Here is a 27,542-nt window from a genome sequence, read left to right on the forward strand (position 1 = left end):
TATTTTGAAATTCCGGAAGTTCTACTTAGATGACTTCCGCCTTGCAGGAATCAGCTGATGTCGATGTAAACACGAAACAGAGGTGTGTGTGATTGTGTCAGTGAAGCACAGAGACAGCTATATTTCGCAATCGGTCGACATTCAGTGTCAGCTGAACTCCACTCGCCGGAAATGTGACATGTGTTTGTGTGTGTGTGACGGTTTACGGCCTGAGACGAAATGCGCCGTGTGGTGAATCCTGCTGCTGCTGCTGCTGCTCATGGGGGAAAGTCAGCGGCTCAGAGGGGCTTAAAACATCACATGCAGTTGCACAGAGGGCCTGCGTAAAAGCACCTCTGCCCGGTTACAAAACTGGATATTTCTTTGCAGGACTGGTCGAAGCAGTAAGTGTCTGGTTTGTCCTGTTTGCTGATCATTGGCTGCTGCTGCCTGATCCACCTCCACTGGTCACAGCTGCTTATGGGCATAAACCAGCCATCAATTCAGGCTGATTTTTTTTTCACTAGACCTACTGAGGTTTCTAAAATGTCTTGGGAGGATTACACAATTTCTTGGCTGGTAAGACACATTTATGCCAGCCAAGAAATTATACAATGTTCTCATCCAGTTTTTTGTTTTTTTTTATGCAAAGCTATTATAAAGTTGTGAGACTTACTCTAAAACTTTGGGATATTTACAGTCTCAATCAGATTAGACTGAAAGAACAGCTATTACACTAGATTTGTGGGGGTGTAAGAAAATAGCAGTGCGCTTGGGTATCGCTGTATTCTTTTCTGTTCCTGTAACTCATGTATTCTCAAAACATTGTTTGGTTTTTATTGAGTTTTTGTGCAAAGACTTGAGGCAAACACTGATAATTATCTGTGTGTTTAAACCAGCTGCACATTGTGTGTGGTGCTTTGTTTTTCCTAAAATTCAAGATTCTTTGTGATTGACATTGTGTACAAAGAGCATACCCAACAAAATTCTGATGTGCTTGTAGAAATGGTAGTTTTTGAGTGAATAAAAAGAAGGAATTCAAAATGACAAAAAAAACAAACAAACAATTTAACAGGGAGCTACTAGTATTCAGCAAACCAAGGCTGCTCATGAAGAGGGCATGAGCAATTGGAAAGAGACAAAAATCCAGGCACTCACTTGGTTGGTAAATGTAAAAAGCCTTTATTTCATGAGGGACTGTAGATCAATTCATAGGGGCTGGAGTAAAAAACACAAACGTTTGTCGGCATGAGCCTTCTTCAGTCCTGAAGAGCCCTGAGGAAGGTTCATGCCGACACGCGTTGGTGTGTTATGAATTCATCTACAAGCCCTCATGAGATAAAAGCTTTTTAAACTTTCTACATTTTACAACCAAGTGAGTACCTCGGGTTTTGTCTTTTTTCAAACAATTCAAAATATTTAAATTGTATTAAATAGGAAAAAGAAATGTAAAAAAAAAAAAAAAAAAAAAAAAAAGGCATACACACCCCGCCCCTCTCCCATTCTGTCAAGTCACACATTCACACATTCATATGTAGTTAGGGTGCAGAGGACAGTGAGAGGCAAGTACAGTAGTTATTGTTCATTTTAGGTTTTCCGTTAGTGCACATGGTTGATTGTGATTATTGATGATTGTTGATTTTTCATTTAAAATAAGATTTACTTACACAGTACTGCTGTATTATGATACATACTGCATCACCGTATTCCTGCCCAGGCATAACTTTATACTGACATAACATCTTTCTTATTATTCAGGTACTATTAGGAAACAATTCTTAAAGGCGTTAAATAAACATAACTAGAGCATTTGTTTCTGATTTATAATACTATACTAACAACTTTACTCATTCCACTTTAAGGGCTATTAGTTTGAAGCAGCTAGTTCTGCCATAAACGTGATGTTTATGGCAGAACAATAAACTGCTTTTACTGCTTTTTTACTGTCTTTTCACTGTTTTATTGTTTTTTTGGGTTTTTTTTTTTTTGCTGTTTTAATTTCTGCAACATGCCACACATTTTGAGTGAGAAAGCCAGAAATAATGACACAGAAATGACAATAACGTTCTTTATGTCCTTATGTTTTCAGATCTTCATATATTTTTTGTATGAAGTGTTTGATATTACTGGTCTTATTTGTGTGACCAGTTTCAAAGACAACTATGAACAACATAGATAAAGCAAAATTCCTGTTTTATCGTTCATAGAGTAAGGTTTTAGTTATTGAGTTGTTTGAAATGTGCCGTGAAAAGACACAGTGAATAACTGTGGGTGTCACATGTGTTGTCTTCCCAAGTAAACCTGTCTGAGCACCTTTCCATGTTCTTCTCGTCAGCACGTCACAGTGACAGTGGTTTTTCATGTCTTAATTTATCTTTCTTATCATGGTTCATTAGTGTTTCCTCATAGTTGTGACGTTGCAAAAAGCAGTTGTTTCTCTTTTTGTCTGCACATTCCAACACGAGGTTTGCAAATACAGATTGTCATGTGGATTCAGAGGGTGTAAAGGGTAAAGGGAGAACTTGTTTCCTTCCTGAAACACCAGTCAAGTGACTGTCACCTTTTTGATAAATGTGCCATTCTTCCTCTTCCTTTCCCTGACAGTTTTTCTGAAATTTTGAAAAAAAAACTTCTGTTTTTCTTCTTAATTCTTTCTTCAACCCATATTTTTTTCTGTTTTCTTGCTGTTGCTCAAGAGGTAGTAGGGGTCGTCCAATAACTGAAGGGTTGGCAGTTTGAATCCCGCTCTGTCCTAGTCATGTGCTGTTGTGTCCTTGGGCAAGACACTTAACCCTCATTGCCTCCAGTGCTGCTACTCACACTGGTGTATGAATGCATATGAATGTTCAGTGGTGGTCAGAGGAGCCGAAGGCACGAATTGGCAGCCATGCTTCCATCAGTCTGCCCCAGGGCAACTGTGGATACATATGTAGTTTACCACCACCAGAGTGGGAATGTGTGAGTGAATGAATAATGGATCCACTGTACACGCTTTGATGTTCATAGAAAAGCGTTATAGAAATGTAATCCATTATAATAATGATGATGATAATAATAATAATAATAATAATAATAATAATAATAATAATAATTATCAATATATATATATATATATATATATATATATATATATATATTTATTTATTTATTTATTTTTTATTATTATTCCTGCCTTCCTGAGTCTTGTCTGATTAGTAGTGAAGGTAAACCCATTTACAAATAATGGGTTTCTTTTCAGTTGCAATAAGATCAATGCAATGGAAGCATCTTTGTCATCAGAATTGTTATTATAATAAAAGTTGAATTACCCAACTTAAAGGGGAGCATTTGCAGCTTTTCCATTGAGTTTTGTTCTTTACTTTGTAGGTGTGCATGGAGGAGTTTGACCCAGAAGAACAGTTCCTGCGCTATGCCAGGAACGGAGATCTGCCCGGCATTCAGAGGCTCCTTTTGTCCAAGATAAGGGAAGAAACACAGATAAACATCAACTGCAAAGGTACATATCATAAGGGACAAATGAGAATGACACAAAACACGGTGTGTTGGTTTAATAGGGTATGAAATGTTTTGTCAGGTAAGAGTAAATCTAACCTGGGATGGACACCTCTTCACCTGGCCTGTTACTTTGGACACAAACATGTTGTGGAGGAGTTACTTAAGGTAGGTTGTTTTTTTGTTTTGTTTTGTTTTTTTATCAGTTTTATCTCCGTTTTGAGTGAGTGTATAATATTTTCTTTTCTATCTGCAGGCGGGAGCGGATGTTAATTTACCCAATAATATAGGCGACACACCACTGCACAAAGCCGCCTTCACAGGAAGAAAGGTACCTCAATGTGTCATGAATTTTACACTTAAGAGTTTTGTTTTTTTCTAGCAGTTTCATCTCTTCATTGATAGTATAATTTTATATGTGCATGTATTCATCCGTTCAGTCAATCAATCAATCAATCAAATCAATCGCATATTGATCAGGAGGTTGTCATGCTGCTGCTGCACTATGATGCATGTGCTACTGTCATCAATGGGACAGCACAGATTCCCAAAGATGTCACTCAAAATGCAGAGATCAGAAGCATGTTAGAAGGTGAGAGATGTTGTCATCAAGAGATTTCATAATACATATATATATATATATATATATATATATATATATATATATATATATATATATATATATATATATATATTCATAATAATAAATCTGGATTTATTTTGAGATCCATTCATGTCTAAATTCTAAATTGTGTGCGAATCCCTTCTTTGTGCTCATACCAGCGGCTGAGAGAACAGAGGAGAGGAAACTGGAGGAGCACCTTTTAGAAGCTGCACGAGAAGGAGACCTGTCAACGCTAACTCAGCTGGTTAGTGCCAGACTTTAAAGTGTAAATTCACCCCCAGGATTTTGTGAATTGTTAAATATTCTGCAAAAGGCGTCAGTGTGTGTGTGACAGGAGTTGTTCAGGGATATCCCCCCCGACCACAGAGGAAAACACAGCTATGGAGAAACAAGAAATAAGGGTCTGAATGAGTTTGGGGTTTTTGTGCTGCTTTGCCATCCAAAAACATCAATGTCTATTTATCTTTTTCTTAACGTCTTCAATATTTTCACTGCTTTACTTTGCTGTCAGACAGAACCGTCTAATGTAGAACTGGCATCTCAAACTCAGAAGACTTCCCCAACAAAGCAGCAGGTTTACTTTGCAGAACTGCTGTGTCGATTGGTTATTTTGTTTGTAATGTTGTGTGATGCATTAACACTAAATCGAGGCAGAGATTCTACAAGGTACAATTGCTGTTTCTGTCATAGGAATCTGGTGACGCTGAAAAGAGTGAGATCTTTTGTTCCTCCTGTCAGAAAACATGTGATTTGGTAGACTCACACACCTCAGATTCGACAGCATTAGCGTTGATGTTTTTACACTAAGAGAACAACCACACAGCTCACTAACATTCATATCATCTTGGCACAATTAAAGATGATTTTAAAACAGAAAGAGACATACTGAGCTAATGTTGCTCAGAAAAAGCTTATTTCTTGCGTAAACATGCTCATTTTTACTGCATGTATTTCAACACAGTAGAGTCATGATTCGGTTTATACCTCCTGTACTTGTTATATTGCGCAGTCATTTTGTAGAATAAAACCAAGTGTCAGAATAATCGGACTCAGATTTTATCTATAGACCAGTCAAAACCACAGCTGTAGAAATATAACCAACAGTAACAGTGTTGATGCTGCTCGTGTTTCTGCTTACATGCACCACCACCTTTAACTGTTACTGTTGCTGTATATTGTGCAATATTGAACATTTTCAGACATTTATTTTATGGTAGTTTTTATTCTATTTTATTTAGCTTTATATATTTTATTTCATTTATTAGTTTATTGTATCGTGGACAATCCCAATTAATTAACTGTATCAATAACAGTAAAAAGGGGCAGCTTTAGCCAACATGGCTAGTATCCTGCTGTAGTCCCTGGTCTGATGACAATAGGCACCCTAAAAAAAACAATATTACAGCACATTAATAAAAAAAAAAAGAGACAGTTAAGACAGCTAAGAGACAAGATAAATCAATAAAGATAAAAGAGAACAGTGAAGCATCAGTGCAATCATACAGACAGTACAGATAATCCAAACATACAAAAGCAGCACATACATTATAATCACACACAATACATCAGCACATAAATACACACAGGGATATAAACTGACATCACATATGAACAGACAATATTTTATCTTTTTTCATGCGACAAACACAGAGACCTTGGTAACTATATTTTATTCTATCGTGTCTGTTGATTGAACAATAAAACTAAGTCTGAGTCTGATATTAAAATTCTAGCCCATTTGGTTTGCTTATTTGTTAATATCATAAAACATTGTCTTTAAAACATTTCTTTTGGGTGTAAAACTTTTGTAGATTTCTCAGTTGAGCTGTGTCACTCCGGCTATTCGCTGGCAAGGGCAGTTATTTCACTTGTCACATGGTGTCAGTATATAAAATGTGAAAAGCTTGATTGCTTGGTTTTGTTTTGTACGTAATCTGGTCTCAACCTTGACTTGGTTTCATTCTATACTGGTCTCATGGGTGGACCTGATCTTTCCCCCTCAAAGCCTCGGTCTTGTCTCAGTCTTGATACACTCAGGTCTAGGTCATGACTTGGGCTCAGATTAGATGATCTTGATGCCAACAAAGATAAAACATATCATGTTTTGTTACATTTTGATCAATTATAGTCTGGTGTCAAGAATTTACTTGGCTGAAGTTCTGTTTGCCGTATCTGCAATTGAAGGCACAGCAAGTCCTACAGCTTCTTAATCTTAGTGACAGCTACAAAATTCCCTGAAAGCAATATTTTGGCAAAGTGTCAAAAGTTTTTTCAAGCACATAAAATGAATCAGTAATGCGTTTGGCCGTGAACGGTACCACGTACAAATCGAAGTGTTCTGCCTCAGTTCTCTGTTGAATATCAAATCACCACAGGACACTCAACCTCATCCAACTCATCTGCTTTTGTTCTGTGTTGGCTTCAGCTAAGCCGGAAGAAGCCTCCAGACATCAACTGTGCAGATCTGCTGGGTAACACTCCGCTGCACTGTGCAGCCTATCGAGGCCAGAAGCAGTGTGCCCTGAAGCTGCTGAAGAGCGGAGCCAGCCCCAACATCAAAAACAAGAATGGTGAGAATGTCAGCCAGAGCTGGCGACCCTTAATGACCTGGGACTGTGATGATTTTGTTCTGATTTAATTTTAATCATAAATACCTTATTAGATTTCATAATAATTTGTTGCTCAGAGGCCTGAAGCAGAAACTCCAAGAGTGAGACAGACTCATCATTTGACTGTAAATTTCTTGACCACAAGAAAATAAAAATAACACCTTTATTTAGCAAGCATATAGTCCATCTTGGCATTCTTCAATAGCAGGGGCAGATTGTAAGAAATATTCCATCTGGTATTTCACAGGGTCAGTCTCCACTTTCCCGTCCAAACATAAATAGCAACTGACATTTCTGCATTTTGTTAAATTTGTATAATTTTTTTTGCTGTTATTATTTTTATGACTCAGAAGGAACAAAACAACAACCAAAAAAAGGTGCTGACGTTCTGTATGTCCACAGAAGACTGATTCAGATATAAAACGCAAATTTGTAAGCTTTTAAAAACAGTTGAATGTAGCCCTTCTTTCTGTTTTCTTCCTTTTTTTTTCAGGTCAGACAGCATTTGACTTGGTCAGTGATACAGTAATGAAGCAGGTTCTTGAAGGCACCGTTCATCGAGTGAGTTCTTAGACACTTGGCTTCATTAAATTACTTTTCATTTCTTTTGTTCTTTACACCTGTTCCTCATCTGCCTTCTTTGCAGGGCATGACTCGCCATGTCAAGAAATATGAGGGACTCCTCGGGAAGGTAAAGTCGGAGTTAATTTATTTTTGGTGGTTCAGAACACAACAAGATTAATCATCAAAAATCAGATGGCTGACTCCTCTCTTGCGTGCCATCCTGCAGAGCTCCAGATTTTTTGGATGGCGCTCCTACTGGGTTGTTCTACAGGACGGGGTTTTATCCTGGTACTCAAAACAGTAGGTGTCATCTCTTGTCTTGGCTTAGCTCCATGAATCAGACACGTGAAAAGATCGCAGAATCAGATTTTGATTAGAATGGCGCTGGGGGTGACAGCATTAAAAATAGAAGTATTCTGTCTTCTTTACTGTTCACCCACTGTAATTTGATCTGCTTCCAACAAAGCTGAGATTCCAGCCTTTAAAAGGAAACTGTCACCTCTTTCTCTCTCATGTGAAGATCAGATGCAGCTGCCGGTGTCAGAAGGCAGGGATGTAAACCCCTCACACATGCTCACTGTTTGGTGAGTTCGTTTTTTGCATGTACTCTCTCTTATTTAATCACTTTGTTGTTCTTGTGTAATTCTAACATTTGCGCAAGAAGATGATTTGCGTGCTTTTATTTCCAGATCCGAGCCAAAGATAACTGTTTTTTTACGCTCAAGTGTTTTGATGACAGCGTGCATCACTTTAAAGTATCGGCTCAAAATGATCCAGAGGCAACAAGAAAAGTAAGCTCCATATCTGTCCATTTATTCAATAAACTTGTTTTAAAAATTTTAGGAGCATTTGTGAATGTTTTTCAGGCCTGGCTGGATGCACTGGAGGAACACTCTGCTTACAGCACACACTACTGCTCCCAAGAACAGGGCAGTGAGGAGGAGGAAGATGAGGAGGCGATGTCACTCGGGGAGCTAACAGATTCACTGCAGGTCACTACAAAAAAAAAAAAAAGAAAAACCCTGATTAGTATGTCAGTATAATGAGCCCTAGTGGTTTTCTTTAACTACAAAGCCTCCGGACATGCACCCTGCACTGCTTTTATTCATTTACGTCTCCTCTGATCTCTCTGCAAACAGGCAGCGGAGGCCAGCCACATGAAACTGGAAAAGGAGGTGTCAGCTTTCATGTCCATGCTGAAAAATGATGGGCTGTTGGAAAGTAAAACCTCTAATTTAATTGTTAATTATGAACCATTGAATGAATTTATTTGCAGTAATGTATAGTATATTATAGAACCCGATCAATAGTGTATTTTTTAAGACTTGAATATGAAGCATAAATTACAATAGGAAGGAGCCAACATAACATATAGTCAAAGTAATACAAGAATAAAAATTGCAGTTTATTTTATTTTTTGTCATCCCACTTGAGAAGTGTAGTACAAGCCATAGGTCGTCAGAGGCAAGTTTTGGTGATACAGATTGTAGGTTTTTAAATGCCTTATTACATTATTATAGTACAGTATTGCTTATTACATGGTTGCTACAGAAAAAACAAACATTTACTTTAAAAAAATTTTATTGTCTTAAAATAACCTCCAGAGTCTATGCCCCAGAACATTAATCTGTTTTTAATAGCATCGGTCTGTTATAGAGGAACAAGAGACTGTTGAGTGATGTCCGTGAAGAATCATGGATTCAACAAAACTAATAATAGAACATCTGAGACCAGAGCTACTAATGTATAGACATGAAAACCTGATGATTGAAATGATCAGAACTGTTGTGATGCAGATGTAACTGCACACTTTTGATGGATGTCTGAAAGCCTGTTATTGAACAGTCGGCACATCTCTCGCTTTCATTCAAGGTTTACTTTTGAGCAAGAAAATCCTTATACCAGTTTGACCTTTTTTATTTGAGTTACATTCCAGCTTGTTCTTCTACATCTGAAGCACTTTGTTTGGCTTTTACTTCATTTAATATTATAACACCTGAGCTGTTTCATCACTGTGTGTTATGGCCTTGTCTTTCCCCTCAGAGTTTCCATCCACTCTTGTGCATAAAATGCAGGAAATCTGTGATTTGTCCAGTGAAACAGCCTCAAGCCTCAGTGTCTGCCTCAGCCATTTCTCCAAACAGGAAGGGGTAAGTGTGACTGTCTCCAGGACAAATCAATGTTTTACTTTCTAGAACTTGTAGACGAACACAGGCTGATACAACATATCAGTTTACTCATCAAATTCTGTACATAGTTAAAAACTCAGGGTAAGTATCATATGATTTGTTTTTATGTGCTATTTTGTTCTGAAAACACTCACGGTGAGGTGATTTGGATTTCTTCTAAAAAGTAGATAATGTAGCTTAGACTTTGTTTCTTACAAATTAAGTTTTTTCCATTGCAATTATCTTCACAGCCTTTGCAGAAAACTCCATTGTAATTTGAATGAAATGACCCTTTAACAAATCAAACCTATAAACACTGTAATCAACAAGATCCTACTGTTGGTGACCCTCTTTATGCACTTATACAGTCTCATTCAGAGAATGAGATGTAAAAACAAAACATCTTCCAGGAGATTGCATCTTCTTTTGAAAGCCGCTCAGTGGAGTGCAGTGATTAAAAGCTGTCACATGGGTTTTCTTTGTGTGTGATTCAATGGATTTGATTGGAATGGAAGGATTCATCATAGATTACCTCACCTGGAGGAACAAATAGATGGCACTGCTCATAGCTTGTCTGTAATAATTTAATAATGTTAAACACACATAATTGGAGCCCTATACCTGCAATAATGTTGAACTTGGTGTATGTAACGGCCAACATCACTATATTTACATGCTGATCCACTTGAAGGTTTTGCATAATAAGACTGGTTTATTGTAGAAGGCCATGTCTGCCTAAACATCTGTAAGTCTTACTGATATGAATGGATGGTAAACCTAGGGCTTATAATTCAGGTGGTTTCTGCACCAGCATATCTGTTATACTTTAAACTAGCATCAATGAAACAGTCAGCAGAATTCTACAACAGTGGCCTGGCGGCATTTTAGCTTAGCTGCTATGAATTCCATCAACTTCAGGCCTTTTAAAAATGTCAGAAAGCAGGTACCGTTCATTGATTTGTGACATTGCTTCGAATGGCCCAGTACATCTGGAGATAGATGCATGAAAAGATGAGAAAATCTCTGACAGAAGACAGATTTCCCTCTTACCGTTGCTATCGTCATATCTTCCATCACCGAGGCGCAGTGCTGCTTTTTCAAACACAATGATATGTGTGTGTCAGTGTAGTCACATGTGCATGCGCTGTATGCAAACACAAAAAGTGTGTTTAGCTAATGAAAAGGAATTGTGATTTAGGCAAAAACAAAGATGTAGAGTTTCAACTAGGAGCAGGAAATGTAGAGAGATCATTTTTGTGAAGGTCTGGCTGGCTTAAAATAGTCTGTATAGTCTATGTGGCAGCTGCAAGTAAACCGACACACACTAATGTTGTGGGAAATTTCAAGAATGGATCTTTCAAGAATGAAGACATACCTAATTTTCACCTATAATCCACCGCCTCATTTTGTAGGCTCTAATGCAAAACTTTGCCAGTTTGCCAGTGATGATGATCAGTCTTTTTTATTTCTGTATAGTGCTTTTTGTCCCTTCCTTTTGCAGCTCTTTCTGAAACAGATTTTAATCTGAGTACCAGCATTAGAAACAGAATTAGTCACTGTCGACTGCCTGCTGATTGTTTAAACTGATATGTGGTCCAGCTGCTGCTTTTGATGCACTACACTGCTTAAATGCAGTGATGAATGTGCCCTTGAACTGTTCAATATGTCCGTCAATGTGTTCACCTCCACATGATAATGAATCTGCTTCTTTGGGGCCCGCTTTATCTCACTGCTTGTTATTTTTCTTCACCGAAACCCCATAAATGTGCACACTTACATAGATTTCTAATTATATACTGAAGCTCGTGAACATGAAAAGTCATTACTTTTTTTTCTTCTGCTTTTTCGGGGGGTCTGAGCTGTCTTTCCTCCTCCTACTCACTCTCACAGACACAGCTTCCTCCCACAAATGAGTTGAATTTCACACTGATCTTTCGAAGAGATAGAACAGCCGATGATGTACTCATGGGCTGCCAAAAAACATCCAAATATTCTCAGTTCATCAGCCGTCCAGTGCTTTCAGGGTTTACACCTGTGCTGGGCCTTGATGGCTCAGCTGTGCCGCCTTTTGAACTGTGATATGCAGAGGCATGGCATATGATAAAAGGCACACTGAATCTGTCAGCTCACCAGTGAATAGGCTCAGTCTCAATAGGAATAACCCATACATGTACTATATCTCTATCTGCACATGATAGTGAATGAAGCAGCAGGGCCTGGGTTCATTCAGCTGCAACAACATGATCCTGAACTGCTTCCTGCAGTGCCAGTTTGTACTTGTGCACCACTAGTTAAGAGGTCAAGCAGCAGGAAATTCCTCCTTAAAGTTCAGTGTAGCGCTGCAATGCTGAGAGATCTGTAGTCTTATCATTACACATCACTTTATACCCACATCACCTTGTCTGCGCTTGTCTTTCTTACATCTCACATTTGATAATTTACCATCTGTTGTCCCGCTCTTCTTTCTGTGGCAGTCTAAAGTAAAATACTGCCTGTTTAGTGGTCTGATCAGATGGATCAATCAAAACAGAAAGGCAAAATTTAGGATACGGTAAAGGTGTAAAATAGAGTACATCTTCATATTATCAACACTAATGACTTGACTAAAAGGAGGGTTCGGCTAATGGTTTATATCTGAGTCCATTACCGTCATTTGATCTCCCCTCCTCTGTGGGAATCATGTTCTCTGGCTGGCCATTTGAGATGGCAACATCAAGGCAGCTGTCCTCCATTACAGATAAACATGGCTCATCCCTCTCAGCCCCATCTCTGTCTCTGTCTGTCCCTCTCTCTCCGTGGGTCTGATAATGAGAGCACAGTGTCGAGGAGAGGATCAGTCAGTCAACATACAGTTTACTTGCAGACCTGCCACTGCCTCTGTCTGTTTGAACATGCACATGTTGCTTCTGTTTGTAATTGATGATGAATAAATTTTGGTAATGTTGATTTCACCTGTCAGTACTTAGTGACAATAAAATGTGGGACAAAGAATTGATGTTGGTTTTTATGCCTCTGTAAGTGATAAGTTTCCTTCTTTGGTCTCTCTGGGTGTGTGTATGCGTGTGTGTTTGTTTTTGTGTGGTGAGCTCAGGTGCGCAGTCTGAAATTGGAGCAGGAGGTAGAAAAGAATAAGATCCTCTCTGAAGCTCTGCAGACTCTTGCCACAGAGCACCACGAACTGGAGCAATCCGTCGTCAAGGGATCTTCACCGCGAAGTGCCCTCAGTGAGGATGAGTTCCACGACGCCGTGTCTGGTAGGTTGACAAGTTGTCAAACAGAGTAAGATGCTGGCGATTCTCTGTAAAAAGCTCCCGCTCACACTTTGTTATTTACCTGTAGGACGCCGGAGTACTTTTCCCAGTTGGTAAATGTCTTTGGTTGGTTTTCCACTCCTGACATAAGCTGAGGTGCTGCCTGGTTGATCTGAAATAACACAGCCTTTTACACATGAAAGAGTGTTTGAAGTTTAAAAAAAAAAAATGCATGTAGTAGTAACACTAAAAAAAATGGGCCTCACTAATGATTGATAAGTGTACATTCTGTGGCCAAAAAGAGTTTTTTTGGAAATGGGACTGTTTTTTTGTGCAAATATAGATCTGTAGAACCGCATGGAAATTGTGCATCTTAGTTTTGAATATACAATAATAACATCATGTTATATGCTTTTGTGTGTTTCCTTGGTTGTTTGACTTAACATAACAAACATGTCAAAAATCCATTTGTGATATAGTGAACAAAATAATCTACTTTTAAGCATTTTTTTTTAAACTGCAAACAACATATATGCTAGGCAGACATTTAATGAATTAGAATTATGAATAATCGTGTCAGTGTTTTCGCAAACTGTGTGACAGAAATAGTCTTTTCGCTTAAATTATGATAAACTGTGGCATTTTTTGTTGCTTATTCTGTGACAAAGACAAAGATACAAACTACACTAAGCTGACATCAGCCTAAAATGTATTATATTCCTTTTCCACTAGGCATAATATAATCATATCCTGTGTCATTATCAGTTTTTCCACTTTTTTGTGCTGGGTACTCTTGGAAATGCCCCTCTTTGTCACCTTTTTGTTTGAGATTCATTCTGCCATTTTTCACAGTCACGCTGAATCATTTCCATGTGTCCGTCCCTCTCTGTCAGATTCAGAATCTGAGCTTTCCCTGAGTGGCTTTGAGACGGTGGCCAGCCATTCTTTTGAGGAGGACAACGAGGAAGAGGAAGGCTCTGTCATGTTAAGCAGCCGTTGCAGCCCCACAAGCATGTTGCACGAAGATCACCATGGTGACAAGGACGAGACTCAACCCAATGGGATCTCAAAGCATAGGTCAGAGGAGCTGTATGCCCCCACAGTTAATGTCTTTTATCAATCCATCATCAAAACACAAAGACATTAAACAAAAAGCCTGGCTCCTCATATCAGAGGATTACTGTTTCTGTTCTACAGATTATCCAAACATCAGTTAAATACATTTACAAACCCTCTCTTTTTTTAACGATCTAATTATTTTCATTTTTATATTGTCCCTCAGGTCTTTCCACTTCATAGTGTGAATAATTTAGCATCAGGGCCAGCCTGGTAAAGCCAGGAGAAAGAGTTGTATTGAAAGGACTGAGCTCTGTGTTGGAGCTCTTAAATATTGATAAGGTCACAGTGTAATGTAATAATCACACTGCAGTATGATCCCATGTTGGCTAATCCCTTCAGCCAGCTTTGGACTGCAGTTCCACCATCAGAAAAGGGTTTAAACTGATTATATTAACTGCTTTTTTTTATTTTTACACTTTTACTGTACATGCCAGAGTCTGTGTATTTGAAGTAGATCTAGAAAAGTAGCTGTAAAACTTCTAATTAGAGTTGGCTGGTTTTCTATAATCTGTTAAATTCAACTCTAAAACTGAACTATAATGCAGGTGGATTATTCTGAGGCTTCTGTCCATCTTTGATACTGGTGCTGATTATCCGTCTGGGCTTTGTTCCAGTATGTCTCATAATCCATTTTGGACTTTTGTTGACTACATTCACTGCAGTTATTACATTCACTGCAGTTATTACATGTCTGGCCCAGTTATTATAGCGAAATGTATATTTTTGGAGCACATAATTTAAAAACAATGCAACAATTTATGTGTGCAGTTATGCCAGTTTGAGTTTTTAACTAATGAAGTTATGAGATGACATGCAAAGTAAGGATGACTTTATCTTTTGTATTTGTCCTCATGCATTCACTTATAACCGTTTACATCAGGGTTAGAGAATCCCGTATGTCATGTTATCTATTTTGCTCACAATGTAAAATGTATGTGCATTATTTTAGGACAAGCCTACCCGCACCAATGTTTTCAAGAAATGACTTCAGCATCTGGAGTATCCTGAGGAATTGCATTGGAATGGTAAGAATAATATTCACGTATAAGGTAGTCTCATTTTAAAGAAAATAAATCAATATTCCAGCTAATATGGAGTTAGACTTAGGCAATAAAGAGCTAAAAGAATGGTTTACGTAATACATAAGCAAGGGGTCATTTGCACCACTCAATTTAAGACTTTTAAGTCTACCTTTTCAAACTGTTTTCATCACTTGGAAAAACACAGCCTGCTGAAATGTTTGGTGTTTGTTCCATTTAATTCATCATAGTCTGTCAGTGAATAGATTTATAAAAATCTAACTAAACAAAATGTGCACACATCAGCAGCCTTTTTCGTATTTAAAAGACAATTTGTTTCATTTAAGAACATTTGGGGTCTTTCTAATTGGGTTGTTTTGCTGTGTCTGTTTCATTACAGCAAGATATCGAGCCATAAATCTGATAAGGAATGAAATGAGATTTTAATTCTGATTAATCTAATCTTCGAAAGCTTTCTGTTTTCTAAACCTTTGTGTCTTTCTGCACCAGTGGAGTACATTGAGCATACAGAATCTTTTAACACAACTATTACTTTGTACCTGTTCCCTGCTGAACACGAGTATTACATTTTTGATCGACTGCTGCAAGAGGCAACTTTATTTTCTTTCTGTAATTTTCTGTAACCACATCCCTCAATTCCAGGAACTTTCCAAGATCACAATGCCAGTGATTTTCAATGAACCACTCAGCTTCTTGCAGCGTCTAACAGAGTACATGGAACACACATACCTCATCCACCAGGCCAACGCTTCCTCAGACTCTATCGACAGAATGAAGGTGACAGCCTGGACGTAACTGGATTTTATCTGGATATCAGTTTTTACGTTAAGTGTAAATGACTTGTGAGTCTGTGTGTCTGCTGGTTTTAGTGTGTGGCTGCTTTTGCGGTGTCCGCTGTGGCCTCCCAGTGGGAGCGCACAGGTAAACCCTTTAACCCTCTGCTGGGAGAAACTTATGAACTGGTCAGGTGAGAGGGATCATCAAGTGCATATCCAACAGTATTTAAATCAAAAATACATAATATAAGTTTACCAAACTACCAATGTGCTCCTCCTCTACATGTTCCTGCTGTTCCCAGAGAGGACCTTGGCTTCAGACTCATATCAGAACAGGTGAGCCACCACCCTCCAGTCAGCGCCTTCCATGCTGAGGGACTGAAGCAGGACTTTGTGTTCCATGGATCCATCTACCCCAAACTCAAATTCTGGGGAAAGAGTGTTGAAGCGGAACCAAAAGGCATTATCACGCTGGAGCTGCCAAAGTAAGAATCTATAGTATTTTGATACAAGAGCATATAAAAGTATCATTCTGTAAATGGTAAATGTATAGATTTTGTATATAATCATTTAAGTTTAATTCACTTTTTTATCCCTATTGGATAATTCAGTCTCTGTATTTTACCCATCCTAATACACTCACTGCATGAAGCATTAACATTAGCAATTCGCATCAGCACATAACACACACATTAGTATCAGTGAGCTGCCATTGAAGGCATGGTCAGGGGCACCGACAGGAGAATTCACCTCTATGTACCTGTTTTTAAAACACATTTAAAGCATGTTATCCTTATTTCAGTCTTTCTCTCTCATTCTCCCAGATTCAATGAATCCTACACATGGACAAACCCAACATGTTGTGTTCATAACATCATCGTGGGCCAGCTGTGGATAGAGCAGTATGGAAATATGGAAATATACAACCACAGGTAACTGGGGAATAAAGCAATCTGCCAACAAGTACAATGTTTGCATACACATACTAGACTTATCTGAAGTTGCTGCATTTTTTATATTGGTCAAATGGAAAAAAAATCTTCATGCATATATTTTACAGAAGTTTGACCAAGATCAAATAAGGAAGTATAGTATGACTCAGCAAGTAAAGAGTGAGAAGACACAGTTTTCTTTCTGTTTTCTCTTTAGAACCGGGGAAAGGTGCTGCCTGAATTTTAAGCCTTGTGGCCTTTTTGGCAAAGAATTACACAAAGTGGAGGGTTATATTCTTGATAAAAGGTATGATTTACATTCTCACACTTCACTATACAAGCTGAATTGATCACTTCTTCCAATGTAGTTTTTTTTTTAGGTATCAGAAAACATCCCTGTGTTTTAGCTACTGACTTATTGCTTGACCTTTTAACCACTATCATCTTTCACTTTCCCCTATTTTTAAGGACATATGAATGAATCAATGTGCTTATTGGATAGTATATAAATCAAGAAATATAGAATTAAGCAGGTTGCCTAGGGTCAGTCTGTTGTGCACTTCTCAAACCTAAAATGTGACTTTAGGACCCAATACACAATCCAATAATGCAAATTTTGACTCAGTGGCTCACACAATTAATTATTCATTGATGCAAAAATCAGCTCTGGGCTTTGGCGCAAAATGAAACTTAAAAGATACCACTGAGGGAAAGGCAGAAAACATGTCATTGAAGTAGACAAGACAATGAAAACAAAAAGGCTGCAGATGGTTTAGTCAAAGATGGAGGAAAAGCAGTTTCAAACACTGTCAGTGACTCACAATCACCATGGGCACAAGACTGAATGTGGCAAACAAGATATACAAACACAAGGATGTGAAGCTTTGTATACCAAACAGAAAATAACTATGAAAAGTTATGAAGCGAAAAACGATGCTGATAAGAAGCCCAGAGGATTAAACTCAGTGTGATGTCTGATGCTGCTCTGAGCTCGTGAATTTGCCGAACCTCTTTTGAACAGGGAATGTTTCTTTTGAGTGTTTACCAGTATGGAATAGCACATGAAAGTGCTTTTTCTGCATGTGTTTTCACAGTAAAAAGAAGCTGTGCTCTCTCTATGGGAAGTGGACAGAGTGCCTGTACGTAATTGACCCCGCTGCCTTCGAAGCAAATAAAAAAAACGATAAAAAAGGGGCTGAGGAGAAAAAAGGCAGCAAATCGGTAAAATTCTGATGATTGACAATGTCACTGTGTTTAATAAAAGATAGCAATAGAACTGTTTGTTACAGCCTTTTAGTAAACAATGTATTTATACCTTCAAATGCAGAAAAAAAATTATACTTACTTCTGCATGTCACTCACGTTGTTTAGAGTGGCAGTGAGGATCAGGAGGAGGTGCCCTCTCCAGCTGCAGACACTGTGCAGATGATTCCTGGCAGCCAGCTGCTGTGGAGAATCGCACCGAGACCCCCCAACTCTGCCCAGGTTACAATGATTAACATCCTGCTAAACCCAAAGAAGTGACATATCTGTGTTTGTGACGTTTTAATGTACAAAACAAATCTTTTTTTTTTTTTTTTGCATGCAGATGTACAGTTTTACATCCTTTGCAATGCAATTAAATGAGTTACATAAGGACATGGAGGGGGTCATTCCTCAGACTGACTGCAGACTGAGACCAGACATCCGAGCCATGGAGAACGGTGACATTGGTAAAGACTATTCTCGACACATAACACAATGGGACTGAAAAAAAAGCCCTCTCTGTAATCAAAAAATCCTGCCCTTGTGCTTTTCTAAAATAGACCTGGCCAGCGAGGAGAAGAAAAGGCTTGAGGAGAAACAGAGAGCTGCTCGCAAGAACCGCTCCAAATCTGATGAGGACTGGAAGACAAGGTGAGGCTGTTTGTGAAACTGGGCGCTACAATTTTTTCTCCTCATTAATCTACTTTATCTAGCAGGCTTTGATGCTGTAAGGCTATAGAAAATCAAATTCATCTTTGTGCAACAACATTTAACAGATATTTGATATCAGCAAAGCGTATTAGCTCAGTTTTCTGTCCTTTATTTGGAGTGTCATTTTTATAATTAACATACATTACGCACTGTGGCTAAATCCATCTTTGTCTTCATTGCTTCAGTTTTATTATGTCTTTGTGTATTCTTTGTTGCTTTGAAATGCTCAAGCTAAATTTCCCTTTTTCTCCCCACCTGTCTTGTTTTTCCGTTGCATCCTCTCTTTGATGTTAAGGAGTCCCGCCCTTGGCCCAAGGTTAGAGCTGCCTGCTGTTTGCCTGATGGATCTGAAATCTGTGATGTGATCCTATGACCTAGTAGTCTCTAAGTTTCCAAACACTTCAATCTAAGCTTTAACCGTGTCCTTTTTCCTGTTTAGAGACACGGAATAAATTGTAGTAAAAAGAAATGTCACAACGTGGCAATAACTTGATATGTTTACCAGCATGACAGCTCCACATACTGGCACTTAGAGGAATTACTCACCACACCACTGTCCTCCCCATGGGAAATCACCTCTGATTTTATATAGCAAGCATAAATCAAACAAAGAGTCTACACCTTTATGCAAATTAACCATAATGTTTTGCTGAAGCATGCCTAATGTCCCTTCCTTGCCTTAGTTTGAGTCCTGACTTTATGGCTTCCATCTTTTCCATTGACGTTCAACCCTCACTGGATGCTGTTTTTCCGTTTACAGGTGGTTTAACCAGGGCCAAAATCCACATACCAACTCCCAGGACTGGCTCTTTACGGGTGGATACTGGGACAGGACGTACACCCAGCTGCCCGACATTTACTAACGGACGAATTTGCACCAAACAGTGTCCTGTGTCAGAGAAGGTGCATTCAGATTTTTTTTTTTTTTTTATGGAATAACTACAAAACAATATGCAAATAGTAACTGTGTGGCCTTAATCTACTTTGTTATAGTAAAGCTGCATAAAAATGTCAATAATTAATATGAAAGTTAGAGTTTAATGTTGTTTAGAAATGCTTTAGATTGGAGCATTTGCATTTATATTGAGGTCAGCTTGGTTTTGTTGATAATAGACCCTTTAGCTCAGTGGAGAAGTGTGTTACAGCATCTTGTTTCAAATGTTAATAATCATGTTTTGTCTCTAACTGTATATCTGTATATAACCATGACACAAAATCAACCGTCAGTGACCTCATTATATTATTCACAAAACCACTATCAATCAGTTCTTTTGAGTTTGATGTGGATGTCATTCATTTCCTCTGATGTACTTGGCCTTTAAAAGACTGAGGCTGATAAAATGTAATGACAAAAACACAGTATTTTTGATCTTCAATATTACGCCTCAACTACTACTACTACTACTACAATAGAAAGGCAATAGGTATGATTGTTTTTACTATTTTGTCTCCTGATTTCTGTTATAAAGCACACATACATACCAAGTGAGCTTTCTAAAGATCTGTCATGATATTTTTGCTGAAATCTGAAATTTGTGACTTGATGTACATGATGTAGAGATTATTTAATTTTTAAGGTTTTTGCCTCCATATACTATATTGAGAGTATTTTATTGATAACCTAAATAAAACACTCAAGTATTCCTTTACATTTTTACACTTCATGTGGACTGGGCCTTGGGTGTAAGGCAACTTGTGGGGAAATCTGATAGCAGGATCTGATTAAACTTTCTGTAACAAGGTGATACTTTGAGAGAGATAAGAATACTGTTCACTTCCCGAGGTGGAAAACAGATAGACCTAAGGTGATGCAGTGGATGCTTTTTCTTCCCCAGTCAGAAATGAAAAAGCTTTGAAGTTAAAGTTTCCAGAGCAAAAAGTTTTATATAAAAACAGAAATGAAACCATGCAGGGCTCACAGAGGCATCTGCAAAATGGAAGTAATGCAGATACACTCACCATTCATTTGCCTTTGTAAATGTGTAAAAGAGGTCTTTTAATATGTCAGGGTTATCGAATGAGTGAAAACAGCATTTTTATTTTGTAAAATCTAACAAAAACACAATTTAGAGAAGAGGAGATAGATTAAAAAAAAATACACCAGTAATCCTTCTCAGGGTTAATTAAATGTGTTTATTTGGATCTTTTCAGTGTTTCAGGATGCATAAACAGGGTGCTTGCACAGGTCTTGAAAGTCTTAAAAAGCATGGAATTTTGAAATGCTGTTCTCCAGACCTTGAAAAGTCTGCAATTTTATGTGAAAGTCTTAATTAAATATGGCAAAAAGTTTCTCTCATAGTCGAATTTTAGAATATGCTCAAAGGTGTATAATCTTGTAAGATAAGAAATACACGAGGAAAGCATTTAAAAAAAACTGGATATGATTTCACTAACTGGTCGGTACTGGAATTATTGTAGTTAAACTTGTTTGTGTGATATTCATGCACTTTTGTGATTTTCATGTTTTAAAAACGTTTCTGTCAGTAAAACATGTGAATTATTCATTCATTCATACATATATTTCTTCAAATGAACTTTTCTACTACCCACAGTAGGCACACAAGTATAAAAGTACATACAGTCAAGGTCTTGGGGAAAAATATAGCAGTTTTGAAAAAGTCTAGAATTTTTATTTGGATAAAGAGCAAGCACCCTGATAAAACAGTTTCTCTTTAAATTATAGAATATTTGTGATGTTTTTTATTTTCTCATTCCAGCGCTGTACATGTAGGGAGAACTTTAAATCCATGTTATTTCTCTCTGGCTGCACTAATGCATCAAATAAGCACAGTTTCAGATGAAGCTTCTAAATGACTTGACCATAAAATCGAAGGGTCTGTGGGTTCAGAGAAGTTGGCGTTGTACAGATTGGTTAATTACACATACTCAGACTGCTGGGCATTTATGGAGGCTTACATTGCCGACCACCCTGGATGCTTGCTCAAATGCCACAGGCTGTCCATTAACCTTAACATTTCGCAGGCAACCTACAAATGGTGAGGACTTGGGGGCTCGGTTCGACTTTGTTGTTCCTGAATGGAGTAAAAGCAAAAAGAAGAGGAGTTAGAGTTACATCAGCAGGAGAGATCTCATGAATGCTGATATTCTTAAAAAAGAATTCTGTCAAGTGGGTGCTGCACTTACCACCAATGTAAAGTGAACCCAGAGTGGTTGAAGTGGATGTGAATGATCCTGCTTTCTGTTCTGTCACCGAGTCCACATCCAGTTTGATAACTTCCTTTTGTTTGGACACTGTAGGGCAGAAACATTAGAATTTAAAATTCACTTATACTCACTTAAAATGAATGATTTAATGTTGAGTAGTCATCTGGTACCTGTAACAGCATGAAATGTTCCGTCGCACAGGCTTTGAAGAGGATTCACTGAGACACTCAGAGCACCACTACCATCATTCACTTCAACACCCACCTGGTAAAAAATGCAGTCACGAGTCAGGATATCATGTAGTTCATTTACCAGTTTGCCTTTTAAATAACTGCCTCTTCAACTGCTATTACTCATCAACTCTAGTATAGACTTTTGTTTTTTACCTTGTTTTCCACTAAGAACACCTTCAGGCTACTCTTGTGGCCATGAACGTGGAAGAGGAGACCAGTCAAGTGTTCAGGACGAAGCTCAAAAGTCAACTTGAAGTGGGGGCCAACCTTAAAGTAATTATCTAGAGAAGATATTAGCTTTGAAGGCAGATTTTGTTCCAACATGCACTCATATATTAAAACAGAAAACACAGCAGGGTCTATGAAATGTAATGTCATACCCAAGACAACATAACCACCGTCAGCCCCAAAGTATGCCCCCTTCACTGTGTTCCCATCGAAGCAGGGTGAGGTTCTGTAACTCGCCTCAGGTTCCTCAACAAGCACATCATTCATTCTGAAAACTCGAATACAGCCAACAAAGCTGCTCATGGGAACATTGTGTCCCTGTAGAAAAATGAGGACAGGATCCAGACAAAAGAGCATGTCAAGGGAAAGAAAATGGTGAAAATACTTCAGTGACATGTCAGACATCATCTAAGGTTTGATCCTGACTTTTGTGACTTTGCTTTTTATGTCAGCTCCCAGATACACAGGGTTGTGTAGGTTCAAAGATGACCCCTCATTGTGCGGCAGCTGACCATCAGTCACACGGAGTCCGTCGACCAGCAGATGAAAAGCACTTTTCTCCACACTGAACTCTACCTGCACATACACAGTCAATATGTCACAGTAGCAAGTGGAAACAACAGTGATCCACACACAGGAGGCTGAAATAATGTATCTGCACACAGCCACAAAATGACTGTAAAATTACTCTGTGCCAGTTTCCATCGTTGCTCCTTTGCTTGTGCTCGATGATTCTGTTTTGCCCAAGTGACATCTTGATCTTGCCATTGGCCATGTAAAGAGCCAGCAGGGGTATGAGTCCTCTTCCTGCTACATGGAGGATCAGACCTTTGGACGACGTAGTTTTGACGTCAAGAGAGAAGTGAGGCCTGAGGTGCACAAGTGTAGGAGTACATCATCAAGTATGTGTTAATTCTTATGAATAATCAGTTAGATGAACAAATTAAACTGTTTTCAATGACAAAGAATTCAGGGAGATTGTGTCAGATGATTTGGACATTATTTTAAAAGGACTGGGGGATGTTATGTGAGGATGATGAAGGTTTGTAGTGGCTATCATTAATGCTGTTAGGTCGACGAGAAGTCTCACTTTGTGTGGGACTTCTTCTCAACATTGTTATCACTTGTTCCCATGTTCCACATATTGGGACATCTGTGGGGACGCTGGAGCCTGTCCTAGTTACCATCTACTGAAGGCATCACAGAATATACACTACTGAGCCAAATCCAACATTAGGTTTGTTGGTTTTGTAAAGTTCTAATGACCACACATATACAGGGTGGGGAAGCAAAATTTACAATATTTTGAGGCAGGGATTGAAAGACAGTGTATGACCAATTAGTTTATTGAAAGTCATGAGAATTTAAATCTTCAAATCATATTTTACTGCATTTCTAACGGTCTTGTTGTCTACCTCAAGTTCAATTGCCATTTTTCTCATGGATTTGGTTGGATCCTTTAGGATTTTGGATTTGAGAGCTTTAATAAGATAAGATAAGATATTCCTTTATTGATCCCACAATGGGGAAATTCACAGTGTTATCAGCAGCATGGAACATACACATAAACATACACATACACGTAAAAACAGTCATATAAATTTGAATAAAAAAAGTGTTAAAAAAGGATAGTGCAAATATGGTTTGGTATAATGTAGTGCAATGGTTATAATATATATATATATATATATATATATATATATATATATATATATATATATGTAATAATAATTATTATGTAATTATTATAATGTAAGTTGACGGTTAATTGTTACCCGTGGGAACACCACCAGAAATGTACTTTTTTTCTTTTTTTCACACACACATTTTGGTTATATAATGTTTATGCTGTCAAATGAGTTTATTCTAATTTGGTATAGGCCTATTTTGTTCATTGTCTGGCTCGCAGTTCAAGGACAGGAGTGAGTATTTGAAACGTTATCATGTTAAGTTATTTGAGGATGAGAATGGGGGTGGGATTAAATCTGTTTTTCATCTTCCCACTCCTTTTTGAGTGTAGATGAGAGCATTGGGAATTTTGAATTGCATGTATCCTGTAAATGCTCGAAATAAACATATAAAATGAAAAGTGAAAACATTTTCTGATGTTTTATACCAGGTTTCATTCAACACGTCTGATGTTTCTAACTGTTCGTGTTACTTCTTGTCATGGGGGGGGTCACACTAAATAATGACTTTAACCGTTTTTTTTTTCTTCTGTGGAACCAGGAAAAACATAAAGTCAACCACAGAATATTAATATAGTCACATTATCTTGAACATAATCCAACAGAACATATTTATTAAACATGTAAAGATCATGCATCTGTCAGTTCATTATTATTTTAATGTTGGTTTATTTCTGGAATCACACATTTCAACCTTTCTGCTTCTGTTATTTATGGTGTGTTCAAGTACATCCTGAACAAACCCCAACATGTTTCTATTACAACGCTTTCTCCCTCAAATGAAATGTGAACGCTTCATGGGTTCACAAAGAACCACAAAAACAGATGCAGCGATGACAAAACAACTCACAAATATTCCACACCACTGCAAGTTTCTCTGCAGAATAGTGTCCAGGAAGATGTTATGGTAGAAGATTTACATGGGGATAAATGTTAAAATGACTAAATCACAAAAGGAATTGACCCTTTAAAAGACATATTTGTGTGTTGATGCAGCTTGGATACAAAAATGGACACACACTGACTACACTTTTATGAACATAATCCAGTTTTTGTTTTAATTCTGAAAACAAAAAAAATGCCCAATAATATAATAATAATGGATTGGATTTATATAGCGCCTTTCTAGACACCCAAAGCGCTTGACCCATTATTCATTCGCTCTCACATTCTCCCTCTGGTGGTGGTAAACTACATCTGTAGCCACAGCTGCCCTGGCAGACTGACAGAAGCGTGGCTGCCATTTTGCGCCTACGGCCCCTCTGACCACCACCAAACATTCATACACCAGTGTGGGTGGCACTGGAGGCAAGGAGGGTGAAGTGTCTTGCCCAAGGACACAACGGACTGACTAGGATAGAGCGGGATTCGAACCGCCAACCCTTCGGTTATTGGACGACCCGCTCTACCAACTGAGCCATGGCCACCCGCCCCACAGCCAATATGTTTCCACTAATATTCCTGTTCATGAACTGTGGATTGGACTCATGTCACTCACTTTGGAAAAGGTTCATCTTTTCCCTATTTATTCACCTCTATGACCCTGTTGGTCCTTTGGTTGGTCCGTCTTTGTCTCTGCAAGTCCAAAAAATCCTCACAAAACCAGAACAATATCAGCACATGCTTCAAACTTTCAGCACAGACTTTAACCTTTAAAACCCATTTAGTTCAGTTTTTTGTGTGTCTTATAAGGCTGTCCACGTATATTTTGTCTTTTATTATTCATTTGGATTTAGTGCTCTCTTTTACAACACTGAATCTAAATGAAGAAAATCAGTGTCATCTAATTGAACCATATTATTCTTATTTTCAGTGACAGGAAGAGACAATTCCAACTAATTAGAAGCTGATTTGAGGAGATGTTGACCTTGTGTTTTTGATAAATTATCTTTTGTCTGTTCATTTCATAAGGTAGATCTAAATGTCTGTGTTGAATAAATGAATAAAATAGTGTTTTGCCTAAGATGTGGTTACTGCAAAAAATAAAGTGAATTCCTGTTAAATTCATAATAGAATTAATTTTAGTGAAGCAACAAAAAGCTGTAAGATTTAACAATAATACAGGTATGTAAATAAATGTTTGTAATTATATCATAAACAGCTACATGAAAGTCAAAAGGTTTTCATTAAACAGTGTATAAACTATTAACAAGTTGATAAAATGTTTAGAATTTATCATAATGAATACCAAATCTCAGATAAATAATGCTAAAGCTCAGTTAATAAAGGCTTAATAAATATGTTATTAACTCATAATTAATGCTTATTACAAAGACCTGAAAATAAAGTATCACCATACTTCACCATACCCTCCTGACACTCAGGAAAGTACAAGTTTTAGCTTTTTTACATTAAATAATGCCTTTATTGGAAACAGCACGACGCAACAGTTTTTTCAGATGCATTTTGTTTAGAATTTTATACAATGTCCTTTGCTGTGGACAGTTTTATTTTTTGTTTTCAATAAAACTGTGAAACTCTTGTCTCCTACAGAGGACAAAAATGCATTACTGGGTCTCAGGAGGATACTGGTGATGATCAAAGTGACACCGTAGACCCCACTGAGGTTACTCTGCTTAAAATCTACACTGAACAAAAATATAAACGCATCACTTTTGTTTTTGCTCCCATTTTTCATGAGCTGAACTCAAAGATCTAAAACTTTTTCTATGTACACAAAAGGCCTATTTCTCTCAAATATTGTTCATAAATTTGTCTAAATCTGTGTTAGTGAGCACTTCTCCTTTGTCCTTTGCTGAGATAATCCATCCACCTCACAGGTGTGGCATATCAAGATGCTGATTAGACAGCAGGATTATTGCACAGGTGTGCCTTAGGCTGGCCACAATAAAAGGCCACTCTAAAATGTGCACTTTTACTGTATTGGGTGGTCCAGGGGGGTCAGAAAACCACTCAGTATTTGGTGTGACCATCATTTTCCTCACACAGTCTTCTTCATGAATTCTCTGAAACAGCTTTGGAGATGTCTTATGGTAGAGAAATGAACATTCAATTCACAGGCAGAAGCTCTGCTGGACATTCCTGAAGTCAGCATGCCAATTGCATATTCCCTCAAAACTTGTGACATCTGTGGTATTGTGCTGTGTGATAAAACTGCACATTTTGGAGTGGCCTTTTATTGTGGCCAGCCTAAGGCACACCTGTGCAAAACTCCTGCTGTCTAATCAGCATCTTGATATGCCACACCTGTGAGGTGGATGGATTATCTCAGCAAAGAAGAAGTGTTCACTAACACAAATTTAGACAGATTTGTGAACAATATTTGAGAGAAATAAACCTTGTGTGTACACAGAAAAAGTTTTAGATCTTTGAGTTCAGCTCATGAAAAATGGGAGCAAAAACAAAAGTGGTGCGTTTATATTTTTGTTCAGTATACATGTGTACAACAACTTAAAGATGGGGTGCGAGATGTTTTCCTGGAGCGTTTTTTTTTTTACTATATTGCTTAAAATCCCCTTCACAGCCCAGTTACAACCAATTAATTGAATACTCTAACACAAAAATAAAAAAAATTTTGTCACTTGTGGAACAGACACGACTGAAAAAACACCATCTAATCCAGTGGTTCCCAACCTTTTTTTGGCTCGTGACCCCATTTTAGCATCACAAATTTCTGGTGACCCCAGACTTTCAAAACGGAGACTTTTTTTTTTTTTTGCTAAAATTAATTTGTTTTTTATAATGTAATAGATGGCT

At 37.9% G+C, this 27,542-nt stretch overlaps 1 protein-coding gene across 4 annotated transcripts; it reads left to right on the top strand.

Moving 5' to 3' along the window:
- Positions 1 to 35: 35 nt before the first annotated feature.
- Positions 36 to 20,565, top strand: osbpl1a (oxysterol binding protein-like 1A). Of its 4 annotated transcripts, none has more exons than XM_030132170.1 (29): positions 36 to 82; positions 3,346 to 3,475; positions 3,554 to 3,639; positions 3,728 to 3,802; positions 3,952 to 4,063; positions 4,255 to 4,340; positions 6,522 to 6,666; positions 7,199 to 7,266; positions 7,352 to 7,396; positions 7,496 to 7,569; positions 7,790 to 7,853; positions 7,959 to 8,060; positions 8,136 to 8,261; positions 8,409 to 8,490; positions 9,313 to 9,419; positions 12,529 to 12,691; positions 13,582 to 13,765; positions 14,757 to 14,832; positions 15,490 to 15,624; positions 15,717 to 15,814; positions 15,926 to 16,108; positions 16,448 to 16,555; positions 16,773 to 16,862; positions 17,650 to 17,776; positions 17,927 to 18,040; positions 18,144 to 18,267; positions 18,361 to 18,451; positions 18,807 to 18,827; positions 19,272 to 20,565. In XM_030132170.1, exons 2-29 carry the CDS (start codon positions 3,352 to 3,354, stop codon positions 19,372 to 19,374), a joined length of 2,913 nt encoding a protein of 970 aa, XP_029988030.1. In that variant the 5' UTR covers positions 36 to 82; positions 3,346 to 3,351; the 3' UTR covers positions 19,375 to 20,565. The 4 variants fall into 4 exon arrangements, with proteins under 4 accessions (XP_029988030.1, XP_029988029.1, XP_029988031.1 ...); XM_030132169.1 differs by having other exon boundaries at positions 40 to 383; XM_030132171.1 differs by lacking the exon at positions 18,807 to 18,827 and having other exon boundaries at positions 40 to 383.
- Positions 20,566 to 27,542: the final 6,977 nt, after the last annotated feature.

Source organism: Sphaeramia orbicularis, chromosome 4, assembly GCF_902148855.1.
Source record: "Sphaeramia orbicularis chromosome 4, fSphaOr1.1, whole genome shotgun sequence".
Classification (NCBI taxonomy): Eukaryota; Metazoa; Chordata; class Actinopteri; order Kurtiformes; family Apogonidae; genus Sphaeramia; species Sphaeramia orbicularis.

Excerpts from the sequence above, each read along its gene's own strand:
- osbpl1a (XM_030132170.1), top strand. The coding sequence starts at position 3,352 with ATGGAGGAGTTTGACCCAGAAGAACAGTTCCTGCGCTATGCCAGGAAC. Across the intron at positions 8,061-8,135 it reads ATCCAGAGGCAACAAGAAAA|GCCTGGCTGGATGCACTGGA; the intron begins GTAAGCTCCATA and ends AATGTTTTTCAG. Across the intron at positions 8,491-9,312 it reads AAATGATGGGCTGTTGGAAA|AGTTTCCATCCACTCTTGTG; the intron begins GTAAAACCTCTA and ends CTTTCCCCTCAG.